Here is a 14,473-nt window from a genome sequence, read left to right on the forward strand (position 1 = left end):
CACTGTATTTTTTTTTCTGTGTGACTTGCTGGCCTAGTTACATATTCCAAATTTGCTCACTCAACTAAAAATATAGCGAGCAAATGCGACTATGGTTAGACACAACTAACAAGTTGGTTTTAGGAAGGGTCATGTATTTGGTCATAATGAAGTTGAGTTTTACACGTTTGTTCATGTACAAAACAAGACAAACAAAACCAAAAAAAATGATGTCACATTTTAATTAGGTCAAGCCACACTAACCATTTCCCTGTTCGATAGAAGTGCACATGAATATTTCCCAAGACATCATTGCATACATTTAAGTAAGCACAAAGTCAATTCTCAAATACAATTTTAATAAAACTAAAGAAGGAAGAAAACAAAATTCACGTTTATTTCTCATGAGCTCACAGGTCCACTGCTTCTGTGAACTTTCTGCTGCTCAGATCAACATAAATAAATGTGCATGCTGGTATTTTCTGACCACCCTCTGGTGACACATTTCTGAGTATTAGAATCAGGAAAAAATGTGATTTAAGAGACTTTGAATCTCTCAAAGCACAGCAAATTGAACGTTGCAGCAGATGGGCTACAGCAGCAAAAGACCACACCATGTGTCATTCCTGTCAGTTAACAACAGGAAACTGAAGCTACAGTTGACACACATTCACCAAAACTAGAGAATTGGACAAACGTTGGCAAGGCTGATGAGTCTGTGACATTCGGATGGTAGCATGGATGTTGTAGCAGAGTAAGAAGTTGGACAGATTCCCCAGAGCCCCAATTACAGGAATGACAAGTTTGTTTTTGTTTGCAGTACTTGAATAAATCTCCTGACACGAAATCATTTCATTCACCCCACACTTGGACTCGACTTTACAGTTGACTGATAATGCATACCTGAAGTCATCTCTCTAACCAAGGAATCAAAAGAAAGGAAAGGGAAAGAAAGCAAAGTGAGGCAAATGAGCCATTAACAGACTTCTTTCAAAATAAAGGTGAGCAGAGCACAACTAACAGGTTAAGAATGGTTTAGCTAAGAGCGTTTGCTAAAGACAGTGAGCCAGTGGTTCTATCAGAGTTAGCCAGCACGACTTAACTCATTAACACATGAATATTCATTTCAGAAACAGCCAGAGACTGAAGCAGCAGCAGGTCCCTCTCTAGATTATGTGATACTAGGTGAGCACATGTAGCAGCAGTTTAAAGTTATTCTAGTCTTTTCTATCAATAGCAGCTTCAGCTTCAGCTTATGTTGGACCAGTGAGGCCGTGATGTAAACAAGGCATTTTTAAGCAAGTGTTTTTTAAGGCTGATGAAATAGTACTTTAAAATAATACAATGCTCCTTAATTAATATTAAAAAAAAGTATGTAAGTAGTCACTTATATGGCGATGGACGCATTTATTTACCTTTGGTTAGTTCTTATGAAGCACCAACATATCCACGTAGACGCTCACAGTTTCATGTTCTGCTAAATCATCCAGTCAAGACCAAAAAACTGCTGTATAACTTTTATGTTTGATAGCATCAAAGGAACACTAACAGATGGCGGCTGTTACATCATCGCACATATCGTAAACACACTGCTGTTAGACCTGTACAATACTGTCATTAGACTTTCATGGAAACAAGTAAATATGGATACTTATTTACACTTTTTACACACAATGATCAAGACAAGTACATTTATAATTATTCTGGTTTGCCGTGATGATCTGGTTTGACCTCTGATGTGCCTTTGTGCCAAACAGGTTGAAAGCAGCATGATGCTGTAAGGTTAAGGGGCTGCAATCAGTCCTGAATGCGATAAAAGATGATGGAAGTGAAAAGAGAGAGCAAAATGAAGGTTACCCTGGGGTGATGGGAAGGACGCGGAGAGGACAGAGCATGTTAGAAAGCTAAGATTGCACTTTAAGCTTTTTTATGCCAAGAAAATAATAAATACTGAAATATAAATGAAGAAAATAATACACCCCTAAGTTGGATACTCCAAGCTAAACTCATTGAAACCTAATATAATTGTAGAAATGTGGGGATATTTCAAACTAAACAGACTTTTGGTCTTATGTGTTTTTAAAGGCAGCTCATGAATGGCTACACTACAGATTATTGTGTACAGTTATGAACTAAATTATTTGTTGAAATAAAATGAAATAAAATCATGTAAGATATGGATCAAGAATGGAAGAGGGCCCACAAAGAGTCATGCATATGTGCCCCTGAAGGTTTGGTCAGAATTTAACATAAACAGTACAAAAGCATGGATCTACCTGCCTTGTGTCAGCAGTTCAGGATGATGGTGGTGTAACAACTCTGGGTGTAAATGCATGGGGATATTTTCCTGGCACGCTTTGAGCCTGTTTTGAGGATCAGTTAAGCACCACAGTTTGCCCGAGTACTATCGCTGACCATATTCAGGCCTTTATGACGGCAGTGTAGCCCTCTCCTGATGGTTGCATTCAGTATGATAACGCACAGTGTCACAAAGCTGAGATCATCTCGAACATGACAACGAGTTATCTAAACTCAAACCGTCCCACTGTCACCTGATCTCAGTCTAACAGAGTGTCTTTGGAATGTGGTTGGAAGAAGAGATTTGCATCATGGATGTGCAGCCGATGAATCTGCAGCAACTGTGTAACACTATCATGTCAATATGGAGCAAAATCCTCTGAGAAAAGTTTCCAGCTCCTTGTTGAACCCAAACCACAAAGAATTAAGGCAATAATAGCATAGAATAAAGGCGTAACTTATAAGGTTTATGGTGAGTCAATCAACAAGCCCAGTAAATGTTCTTATTTTTTTTATGAAGAAAAACAATATGAAGCATTAATAATGTCATAATTAAGGTTTTAATAATAGCATATGGCGTTGTATTTAAATATGTGTGCATCGTTTTTCATGAGCAGTATAAAAGAAAGCATTCAGCCGGATAGCGATACAATAATTAGAGCTATTTGAATCTATTATTCATTTACACCTTCTGCTTTTGTTGTCACACAAAGGCACAGCTGTTTGCCTACCACAGTTTTCACTGTCATGTCAGCACATGGACCTGACAAATTGTCCCTCAGCTCAGAAAGAGATCTTGTGTCTGCCTTTCAGCAGGCTGTGCAACGTGAGCAGCAGCGAAAGGTAAGCACGGCTGAGCACTGACAAAGTAAGTTGAATTTAGAGATAAAAATGGAGTACTGTTGATTATTTTTCTGTTCTTGACTTTGTATGCCAGTATAGGCTACTACTTGGTAAAAAATAAACCAAACCTCAGGTTTTATAAATTGCATTAACTTCCTGCTTTGTAAATTGGTGTACCCTCCAGGCAGGTAAAAATGAAACAATCAAAAGAAAGATAAACAGGCATTCATGACACCCTTGTGTTCTACAGGGTGGACCATTTATATGGATACACCGTAATAACATGGGAATGGTTGGTGATATTAAAGTCCTGTTTGTGGCACATTAGTATATGTGAGGGGGCAAACTCCTCAAGATGGGTGGTGACCATGGTGGCCATTTAGAAGTCGGCCATCTTGGATACAACTTTTGTTTTTCCAACAGGAAGAGGGCCATGTGACACATCAAACTTATTGGTAATGTCACAAGAAAAACAATGGTGTGCTTGGTTTCAACGTAACTTTATTCTTTCATGAGTTATTTGTTGAAACTGATGTTTCTTCATCAGTGACAGTTTTCTTGTGTCCAAATTTTGGCAAATCCAACACTGAACCAGTTTCACGAAACTTAGCAAGCAGTTTGCTAACTGTAGCATGGGAGATGGGTGGTTTCGTAGGGTGTCTTGCATTGAAATCTGCTGCAATGACCCGGTTACTGCGATTTCGATTCGCTCCTCACGTGTTAACCTCTTCGACATGTCAATGGCTGTGAACAAAGAGAAACTTGTAAATAACTCATGAAAGAATAAAGTTACATTGAAACCAAGCACACCATTGTTTTTCTTGTGACATTACCAATAAGTTTGATGTGTCACATGGCCCTCTTCCTATTGAAAAAACAAAAGTTGTATCCAAGATGGCCGACTTCTAAATAGCCACCATGGTCACCACCCATCTTGAGGAGTTTCCCCCTCACATATACTAATGTGCCACAAACAGGACTTTAATATCACCAACCATTCCCATGTTATTACGGTGTATCCATATAAATGGCCCACCCTGTAGTATAGCAATACACTGGCATAGACACTAGATGGAAGCAGTACACAGGTTAGCGTCATGAAGGATGGCTCTGCTGCAAAGTTAATATGTGAACCTGTAACCCTTTTATCGCATTGAAAGAAAGACACTACAGGTCTATGACACACTGAGATAAACAAAAGCACTTCCTTACTTATTAAGCAAAAGTAAGGAAGGGGCTGTCATTGTCACGGACTGAGAGGCAGAGTTTCTTATCAGACCAATTTTGTTATCAGCGTGTTGCACCGGGTTGTAGCACTAGACCTCTGTCATAACTTTTTATGATTTAAATGGGGAACTCCAGGAGTCACATGACCTTTGAAAAGTACCCATATGAATTTAAGATATTATCGGTGACATCTGAAAGAGGGTATTTTTCCCAGCGTTCACCAATTTTTCTTAATTATTTTCTGCTTTGCTCAAACTAAACAGATATGATAACTTCAAGAGCTTTGTGTGATGAGTGATGTCCTCTCTAAGGTGTGTAATGTATACAGCACCTACTGTTACCCTTAGCAGACTGGATGATCAATAACCTTCTCTATATTCCCTGCTGTAGAATAGAGTTCTCAGGATGTGAGGGATAATTGATTAGATCAACAGCACCCTCTTGTAAACAGGTTTGAGTGGGCCTGCTTTTTGTTTCTTGTTTGTACGGCTTCCCTTTGTTACATATTGCAGATGCACTAGCCGACAACATTAAATGTTTCTGCTATGCAGCACTTTCTGTTGAGTTATTTTGCCTCTCAACAAGACAGTCAACAAACTGCTTCACGTTTTCACTACACATTGATATATTGTTATTTTATTATCATCAAGTCTACGTTTCACTTTGATTCATTAGCCAATCAAATGCAGGATAAATGTTTTTTTCATTAATCTCAGCTACAAAATCTTTAGCTTTTCCATGTTGAGCATTTTTGCAAATTGATGTTAGCTTTTACCTTGGGCCATATGTGATTTGCTGCCATTCACTTTTAGGACAATTCAGACTGCAACTTGCAACGTTTTAATTTTAGTTTCAGTGCAATTCATTAACCCAAATAGATTTTGGAAACTAACAGTTATTATAAGACTGTTTGATGGAAAAAAGGAGATGTCATCACAGGATCTTGAGGTAAGTGTTGTTCTTAAAGTACAAAGTGTCGAAGTCTGCCTGTGAATAACTGCACAAATTTGACTTCCAGGGTGTTCGTAAAGAACATTAGAGCAAAACTACTGTACATGTGTTTAAATTGATATGCACTCGACAGAGAAATCAATCTCTGGGATGTAGAGTAGTGAAACTGCTACGGTTTTGCTTCAAACATTTGGTAACGATTGATTCAGCAGTGAGTTCAGTGATATCAGTCATGATGAAATTCCATCTGTCCAGCAATTCAAGCTGAACCTGACCATGAGCTTTTCAACTGGATAACAAAAGCCAGTAAATAAAAAAAAAAATTCATCTGTTGATACAAACTCTTCTTTCTATGCCTTAGTGCTTTGTATCTAACATCACAGAGAAACTCGGGGTTTAGTATCTTGCCCAAGGATAGTTTTGGATGCAGACTGAAGAAACAAGGGATCAAACCATCAACCTGCCAATTAGTAGAAGACTACAGATTTATGACAGGCCTATAACATTAAACAAAAATACAGAACTTACAATCTGACAGCCTTAGTACTTTCATTAAATTAAGAGACACACACAGACACGTCTGTACATAATTTACTATATAAAGTTTAATGTAAGGTATTATTGTGCTCTTTGTGTTGGGGCAGTAAATTAAAGGAAAGTTGTAGGTGGAACATTTTATTATATTGACGTTACCATTTGAACTTCATGTTTCTTCAAAAAACATAAAGGTCTAGCTGTTAAAACAAAGATTATATGAAAGCAAACTGTTGTCTTTAACAACAAAACAATCTTCGCCTTTCTTCCAATAACATTTCTGCTGAAAGAAGTCAAGGTGAAGGTCAGGGTTGCTCTGAAGGATGTAAAAAAAAAAGAAAAAGAAAAAGCCTCATAATCCCCTCTAGTCTCTGCAGTGTTGATGGACAAAAAAAGGGGTTTTGCTTCATGATGACTTTTCCATCCTGGGCAGCCGTGTGACGGCAGCTACAGCCCAACAGACAGGAAATGCAATTAGAAGTCACAGTAAAAAAGGGGACATTAGCATGCACAGACAAAAGAGTCACAGTCCTGAAGCCCCAGGTGAGGAAGGAGGTCGTAATCATAACCACCCTTACAATTTCCTGCCTTTTAGGAAGTAGAGGGAGGTGGTCCTTCAGACTGTGCCACAAATGCCTCATATTTTTGTAAGTAATGACCAGAGTTCTTAGGGTCAAGATCCTCAGTCAACAGCCAGCACTGAGTGTGTGAATGTTATCTAGTCTTAACCTGACCATGTGCTGGATTAGCTTTTACCCAGACGTACATCTGGCCTTAATAATGACCTGCTTAAACACCCAGTGTATCGTATTTGATACATGTCTTTTGTGACTTTTTGAGACAAGCAATTAAAAAATTGCCAGATGTAGCATTCATGTAGCATTAAATTTAATTCTTTTTTTAAACAAATGGTCAGATGGTTCACTAAAACTTTCCTGGCAACTATGTCATGTTTCAGGCTTTAAAAGATTTTTAAAAACCTAAACAACTGAAAAGAACAAACAAAAAAAACAGGACATGTATGGATAGGCTGCTTACACTTTATTTCAAACTGTGTCCAGTTTTGGCAAAGTGACAGAAAACTTGAAAAAAAAGTGACATGCATTGCTCGAATGTAAGTATATCTCGTATGTCCTATTGGTCTGTTCACTTTATGACATGTTAACATATTTATAATACTTTGTTTTGAGCTCTGTTAAAAGGAATGATATAAATACAATAACCTTCAGGGAGTTGTTCAAGCATAAATTAAATTTAAAGAATGTAAGGTGGGAAAGTTCAAACTATGCCTGTAGCCTCGTAGTCTGTTCAGAGTCTGCCCCACATCTTGCCCTATGACAAGCCTGAACTGGATGAGAAATTATAGAAAGTGCATAACAATTGTTGTTATTGACCACTGTGTCAGTCAGACAATGCTCAGTGGTGAACTGTGCACATAAAATACACAAATGATGTACGGGGCAGGAAAATGAGATGACATGACAGGAAACAGACTTGCTCAGACCAGCATCATCAAGATAATTTTCCAGTAAGTTGTTTTAACACATCCTGTGTCCCATCGCATCCAATAAAGAGACTCCCAGTAGCATCCAACCATCTGACCTTTAATACCCTGATTGGCGCTCCTGCATTTCACATCCTAAATGTGGAAAACACTACTGTTAAACAAAGGATATCCTATCCCTCTCGCCCAAGCCTAAGTGCTGTATTTAATTGGCACCAATACAAATACCCTTTTGATTCTTGAATTAACAGCATGTCCCCATCCTTTCACAGTTCTTTGAACAGGATGTTTGTCTGTTCTCAAGATGTTTTTTCCCCACTGGACCATGTTGGCTCCACACTGTTGGGGTCCAAATAAAATGAACCTTTGTATGAAACGAATCCAAGACCAGTAGCTTTGTTTATTTTTTTGTCTGTATTAAAGCTGTTGTATTAATATTCAGGCTGTGATCGGAGAAAGAAGATAAAATCTGATTGCTATGTCTAAGGTTGTTTAAGGTGTGGTCAGACCACTCATCATGTAGCGATTGCTCCGTCTTTTCCCACCTGTTTTTTTTCTTTTTCAATGAGAGGTATTTTAAGATCTTATTTAGATTATGGATATCCGTGTTCTCTGCCGTAAGGAGGTTACGCACTGTTTTTAAGTGCTTGTCAAAAGATTCCTACCATTTTTCTCTGCCTCCATACTAACAAGTTGGCAGGTAAACATAAACATGTTGGAAGGATTAAACCGTGTTGCCAATAAGCTGTCACAGGAGGGGCTTGGGAGTCAGCTGCAGACAATTAGTTACACAATAGGTGACGCACACAGAAACAAACAGTTCTTTCCGGATCTGAATGGGATAATATTTTAAATAGCTTTGTTTATAAAGAACAAGACAAGGAGACAGAGAAATGGAGACTAGAGGCACAGTTTACATGCTTAGGCTTAAACAAAACCTTTATTTTTATCTTTGTATTTACAGTGTAAAAATACTATATACTAAATACTAGATGCCATTATTCATACACGCATGACAAAGCTTCACATTTTAAATGTAAAAGTGCAAGTTATTGGAATGTATTTCATACATGCATACTGAAACATTACCTGTCGTAAGCAGAGCGTATTATACAGTACTTTTATGTATAGACAATGTGAGAACTCAATATGAGAAGCCATGTGTAACAGATAACAACAGATTATAAAAATGATATGGTTAACCCAGCATTCTGGAGACTTCTTGTTTCTCTCTGTTGAAAGAAAGAAAGAAAGAAAGAAAGAAAGAAAGAAAGAAAGAAAGAAAGAAAGAAAGAAAGAAAGAAAGAAAGAAAGAAAGAAAGAAAGAAAGAAAGACAAAAATTTGGTAATTGTATATAAAGTGGAAGTGCATCAAACCTGCAACATTTTGTTAAAGGATAACTTTGGTGATAATCTGTGTAATACACAAGGGTCTTCTAGAAAATTTTGATATAAACTATTTAGAAATAACCTATAAAGCTATTTTAAAACATTTATGTATTTACCCCACCGCTTACCAAAATCCAAATTTTTTTGGTAAGGTGTTCCATCGAACATTGTGTTACCTAAAAAAAACAGGTTTGTCTAAAAAGGCCAATTAATCACATTAGCAGAGGCTGAAATCTGTCATGCTGATTAAAGAAGCAGCACATTTGCTTAAAAAAATGCTCTACCTTGGCTATTTTAGCAGACTTAAACCCACACAGGTTGTTGCCTCATTCACGCACGTAAGCAATTGCATTGCTTCTTCAATTTTATTTGGTGCACAAATAACCCACTAGTGTTTCTAGTTTGAGTGACTTGCAGGTCTTCAGCTGGCAACTTAATTTAGTAAGAGCTAGACAGGTTTGTGAACAGAGTATTATACCCTGTTGTATGTCTTTATGATTCTATAATCAAACCCAAAAGGCTGACATTCAACTAGTCAAAGTCATTGCTTCTTTAATCAGCACACTTTTCAGCATTAAGTAAAACATAAGTGATGGCTGATGTTGATTTTAACTATTTTTTTTAAATAATCCTGCATTAATAATGGTCATTTACATCATTTAGTGTCATATTTTATTGCCCTGCGCCTTTCTTTAAGAACCTGCACTTTTCTTTTTTTTGAACATTAGTATAATAACAATACCAGTACATGCCTATTCTACAGTATTATTTGGCCTGCTGACCGTGAAAGGAAAATGATGCAATGCTTTTATAATGTTTATAAATGCATAAAAAGGGTCATTTTAACCTATTTCTACGTGGTTGCTAGGTAACACGATGATGCAATAATATATCATGTGCCATTCAGCTTTTGTGGATGCAGACGCAGATAGATAGGTGGAGAAATGCTTAAATGAGGTCATTTTAGCCTGTTGCTAGGCGTTCACTTAGCAACATCGGTAAGAACCTTCAGGGGCTCAAGATGAACCCGTGCGCCATCTTGGTTGCTCACCTCCTGGTCATGTAGGAGGACTCAGCAATCAGCAACTTACAACACTTGCAATAACTCATAATCCTCAGAGAATAAATACAATACTTACTGTGGGCCAGGCGGGTTGATCAGGCGTTGTAGATTTTGTATGTGCTGAGCGATGTTGCCTATTTGTTAAAAGATAAGAAAATAGTGATTTATCATGACCTCGCCATGAGTTATTAATCATATAAATTTAGATGTTTGACAGTGAGAATAATAAATAAGAGTAAAACAAATGTATTTATTTATGCTCAAGGGGTGTACCTGTCATTCCATTGGGTTTTCCTGCACCAAATGGCGATCCAGCTCCAGTACTGGTACCACTTGATGTTCCTTTCCCTGGTATACTTGGTGTTTTACTTTGACCTGAGTTACTGCTCCCAAACCAAGGAAGCCCAAAGGTAGTTTTACTTGTTGATGATGATGATGAGGAGGAGGAGGAGGAGGAAGAGGAGGATGATGAACCTAATCCTAAGCCAGAGCTTCTTGTATTTGAAGTTTGCTTATTCAAGGAAAACGAATTTGAGCTGAGGTTAGGAGTAGACACTGATGACCCAGAGGAAGACCCGATGGAAGAAGAGCCTCTCCCACTCAATAATGGGTTATTTGAGCCTATTCCACCTGAGCTAAGATTTGGATTGTTAAGTCCTGACCCAGGAGAGCTGACTCTTGACCCAGTGGACAAGGGTGTATTTGAGGAGCTTGCTCCAGTTGCACCCAGTAGAGTTGATGCAGGTTTATTGAATGATCCAAGTGAGCTAGAACCTTGGCCTAACAGTCCAGTTGACCCTGTCTTACCCTGCTGACCGAAACTGGTAGAGCTTGGAGAATTAGAGCCGACACCCCAGCGATTCTGTACTGGTGTGCCTGGCTGATGGGCCAGGGCTCCAGGAAATCCAAACCCTGTCTGAAAAATAAAAAATGGTCCGTTTAAACATGAGAGAAAATAGAGCCTTCAATTTTCATTCATGTATAACACAACAAAACACGTGAATCAAGAGAAAATATCAAAACAATGAAATCAAGTTCTGCTTTAAGAAAAAACTCAATTTTTCCTCAGTAATCACAAAACTGCACTAAGCTTCACATCTAGGTTCAAATTTTCTCCTCAGACCATAGCAGACACTTAACACGAAAGGCAGAAACATTTGCCTGCTTTCACCTCTTTGCCCTCTAGTTTTTTACTGGCGGACAATACCCTGCTCCCCCCTCATCTTCTGCACTTGCTGGAGTTGAGGCTGGATCATTTCCAACAACCAGTCATGCTGCTTTGATCTCATCCACCTTATATAACACCTCATTATCTCAAAGAGGTGAGGCATGGGCTTTTTTCTATGTTAGCATTCCTGCACTTGCTCTGTACTGCAGAGGCTGTCATTAACAGCAGTGCTAACGTTTTTGCACAAAATCAGCTAGTTGCTGTATCAATAAATGCAGATCATTGCACTTATCAATAGTTTTATAGGAAAATCTACAACAAAATATACAGACAAAGACAAATTGCATGGGATCACTTTTCATAATAGCATGAATCTCTGTCTGCAGTTGTCATTGAGTACCCCTGAGAAAAGCTTTGGAAGGATGAAGGACTCAGTTGAAAATTAAATTAGGTTTTTGATGACTAAGTGGGTTTTTTTTTTCCTGAAATATCCAAGTTTTTACATAACTTGGATATTTAAGAACACAAAAAAGCTCAAAATGCGGGGCTTGTGTAGCATATCGATCAGTCTTGAGTGTTTTTTCTTACCTTGGACTTGTTGAGAATTTCGATTTGCTGCTTAAGGCTCTCAATCTCTTTAGTTTTATAATTGACGGTGCTTTCTAAGACCTCTTTCTCTCCGCTTAGCCTCTTCTTTTCCCTCAGGAGTCTCTCCTGGTCCTGATCGTGCTTCTGCTGAAGTTTGTCTAGGTTCTGTTTGTGTTGCTCAACCATGCCTGCGCGCTCCTTGCTGCACGAGCGGTAGTCTTCAGAGAATCGCCAGTTTTCAGCCTTCAAGCGGATGTTCTCATGCTGGATGCCTGCCACATGATTTCCCACGGTGTTCATGTAACGCTGGAGCTTGTCTTCCACCTCTCTGGACAGGTTGGTGCAGTTGGAGCGGATCTGTTCCAGGTGTTCCCTCTGTTTCGGACAGGTGATCTGGAAGGCAATGTGTGCAGGGAAGAGCGAATCGATCTTGTGCAGAAAAGCCCTGGAAACATTGTAGACCGAACCCAAGGACTGGGAAAACTCATCTTTGGATGTTTTCTCGTAGATCTGCAGCTGCTTTTCTTTTGTGGCGATATCCCTCCTCAGCTTGATGGTCTCCAAGTTGAGGTTGTCCCTTTCTTTGGCAATCTCCTCCATTTCCATCTTCATGGCTTGCACTGACTGGGTGAAGTTGGAACTCACAAGCTGAAACCTAGCTTTCAGTTCTTCGACCATCACCCCACAGTTACAAGTATTAAAATTTGTAGCTTTAAAAAAATAGAAAAGAAAAACAACATACAAAGTAAGTCACAGCTGCATGAAATGCATTAATGTATTTATTTTGGGGCTTGCACTGAAGACATATCATATTTACTTGACATGGGGCATGGGGAGGATCGTAAGAGTCTGCATGAGAGCAGCTCAGTATTGAGCTGTAGCTGTTGACATTAATACAAACAAAACAAAACAGAGTGTTAGGGATTTGTTCTAAAACAGAGTGAAAAAACACATTTTTAAAACTTCAGGTTTGCCAGTCGCAAGAAATATTTGAGCTAAAGTTCTATGGATCTATGATCATTTTGATTCATCTCCAGTTTTGGTGGTGTGAAGTTCAGCGGTCTCTGCCAACTTTTATACAGCAGGAATGGACACATTCCCTTTGTGGACAAATTTATGCGTAACTTCTTGGAGCTTTTTTTTTTACCAGGACCATCTTCACCCTAACCACTGGGGTTCATATAATTTATCTACAAACATTTACCTAACCCTCAGCATGGCCCATAAACTCAAATACAGGTACAACTATCATAGACTTTCACCTTTTAACGTGTATAACCACCTTGGGTAAATACCTCACTGCCATTACTAATTTGATATCTTTCGATTTCTTGCATCCTAATGCCAGCAAAATTGAGGTTCTGGTGTTTGGACCTGACAGCTTCTCTGAGGAGGTCAGTCATTCTGTCGTGCCGCCCCCTGTCCAGATTATCGTAAATCACTGAATGTACACCTCTGTGTCCTCCTTAGCCTGTCTCCAACTGGTGCAAACAAAAAACTCGCCAGCACTCAAATATTACATTTAATCTTGCTGCCATTCACTGAGAAATTCAGAATTAATTTTCAAATTTCATTAATATCAATGTAGAGCTCTGATTTGACCATCAGAAGATAGGTACAGCTTGGCCATAAAGAGATGGAAATGGTCAGCAATACTTAGGTAAGCTGTTGCATTTAAACAATGCTCAGTTGGTACAAAGCCATTCGAAGTTGTGGCTCCTAGACTCTGGAACAGCCATCCTCAGCCTGGCTGAATATGTGGTTTGCTTTGAATGAATGATGAAAGCTCATTTTTATAGCTTTTTTTATTCTTGTTTTTCTGATGTGTGTGCGTAAGCATGCATGCAGGAGTGAATGTAAGACCGTATATTTGACAGTTTGTATGTTTGAACCTGTGGATTTATTGTTAATGTGAAGTTCATCAAGCTGTGAAGCACAAATGAAATATTATTAAGTATATTATTATTTTGCATCAACTTGGCTAAAGTATTGCAGGTGTATTGATCATCTTTTCCTGTCATCTGTAATTTTACTTATTAAAAAGATGAAAGCTTCATAAATTAAATTAGATAACACATAAGAAGGTAGACATAGAAGAAAGATATCGGTATTGTAAAAAGCTCAGTTCCTCACCTGCTTCTGATCGCATTCGTGGAAATACAGAATTGACATATTGGTGTACTGACGCAGTATTGTCAGGTCAGAGTCGAGCCGAGCCTTCGCAGTCAGGGTGACATTGAGGAAATTGGTCAAGTTTGTCCTCTGCTTCTTGAGAGCCACATTCTCCAAGGATAGCTGACTGAAGCGCTCCTCAAGGTCCTGCGTGCGTTCTTGGCATGTAGAGTCCTGCGTCTTACCATAGACAAGAAAGAGCACGAGGCTAACTATGATAAGAGACTGAATGAGCGAGGAGAAGAAGAAGACGATGCGCATGTAGTAGCCGCAACTCTTGCTGCTGGAGCGGTACTGCATCTTTTTTTTAGCCTGTGGGCTGTGCTTGGAGACCTGGGAATAGCCGCTGCTGTACATGGGTGCTCTAAAACAGAGTAAAAAAAATCAAAACAAAAACCAAAAACAAAACAAAACGAAGGGCTTAAAGCAAGTCCAAGATCTGAGAGTTACCAGGAGACAGATGATAATGCTGAATTATTTCAGACTGTCCGGCTGATTTCACACCCCATTTCTTGTAAAGTCTTCCAGTGAAGCCCAATATGCTGCAGATCCTGACCAGATTCCTCTTTGCAGTTGTGCTACAAGAGAATAGAAACGATTGTGTGCTGGTTGTAAACTTGGGCAAGGGTTTATAAACACCTTTGGCCACACATTTCCTATAATGGGAATGGTCCTGTTCCCAGTCTCCTCCCTCCGTTGGCCGCCCACACCTATGCAGAGTTTATCAAACACACGATGACCTCTCTGCATGCTTTAT

General features: G+C 38.9%; 1 protein-coding gene across 1 annotated transcript; it reads right to left on the reverse strand.

The window, feature by feature from the left end:
- Window positions 1–8,272: 8,272 nt before the first annotated feature.
- plvapa (plasmalemma vesicle associated protein a) lies at window positions 8,273–14,302 on the reverse strand. Its single transcript, XM_080861325.1, has 7 exons — window positions 14,167–14,302; window positions 13,678–14,080; window positions 12,362–12,425; window positions 11,545–12,254; window positions 10,062–10,704; window positions 9,865–9,922; window positions 8,273–8,568 (listed from the first exon to the last, which is right to left on the reverse strand). Exons 2-7 carry the CDS (start codon window positions 14,071–14,073, stop codon window positions 8,535–8,537), a joined length of 1,905 nt encoding a protein of 634 aa, XP_080717451.1. The 5' UTR covers window positions 14,074–14,080; window positions 14,167–14,302; the 3' UTR covers window positions 8,273–8,534.
- Window positions 14,303–14,473: the final 171 nt, after the last annotated feature.

Source organism: Rhamphochromis sp. 'chilingali' (genome assembly GCF_963969265.1).
Source record: "Rhamphochromis sp. 'chilingali' genome assembly, chromosome: 16".
NCBI classification, from domain to species: Eukaryota; Metazoa; Chordata; class Actinopteri; order Cichliformes; family Cichlidae; genus Rhamphochromis; species Rhamphochromis sp. 'chilingali'.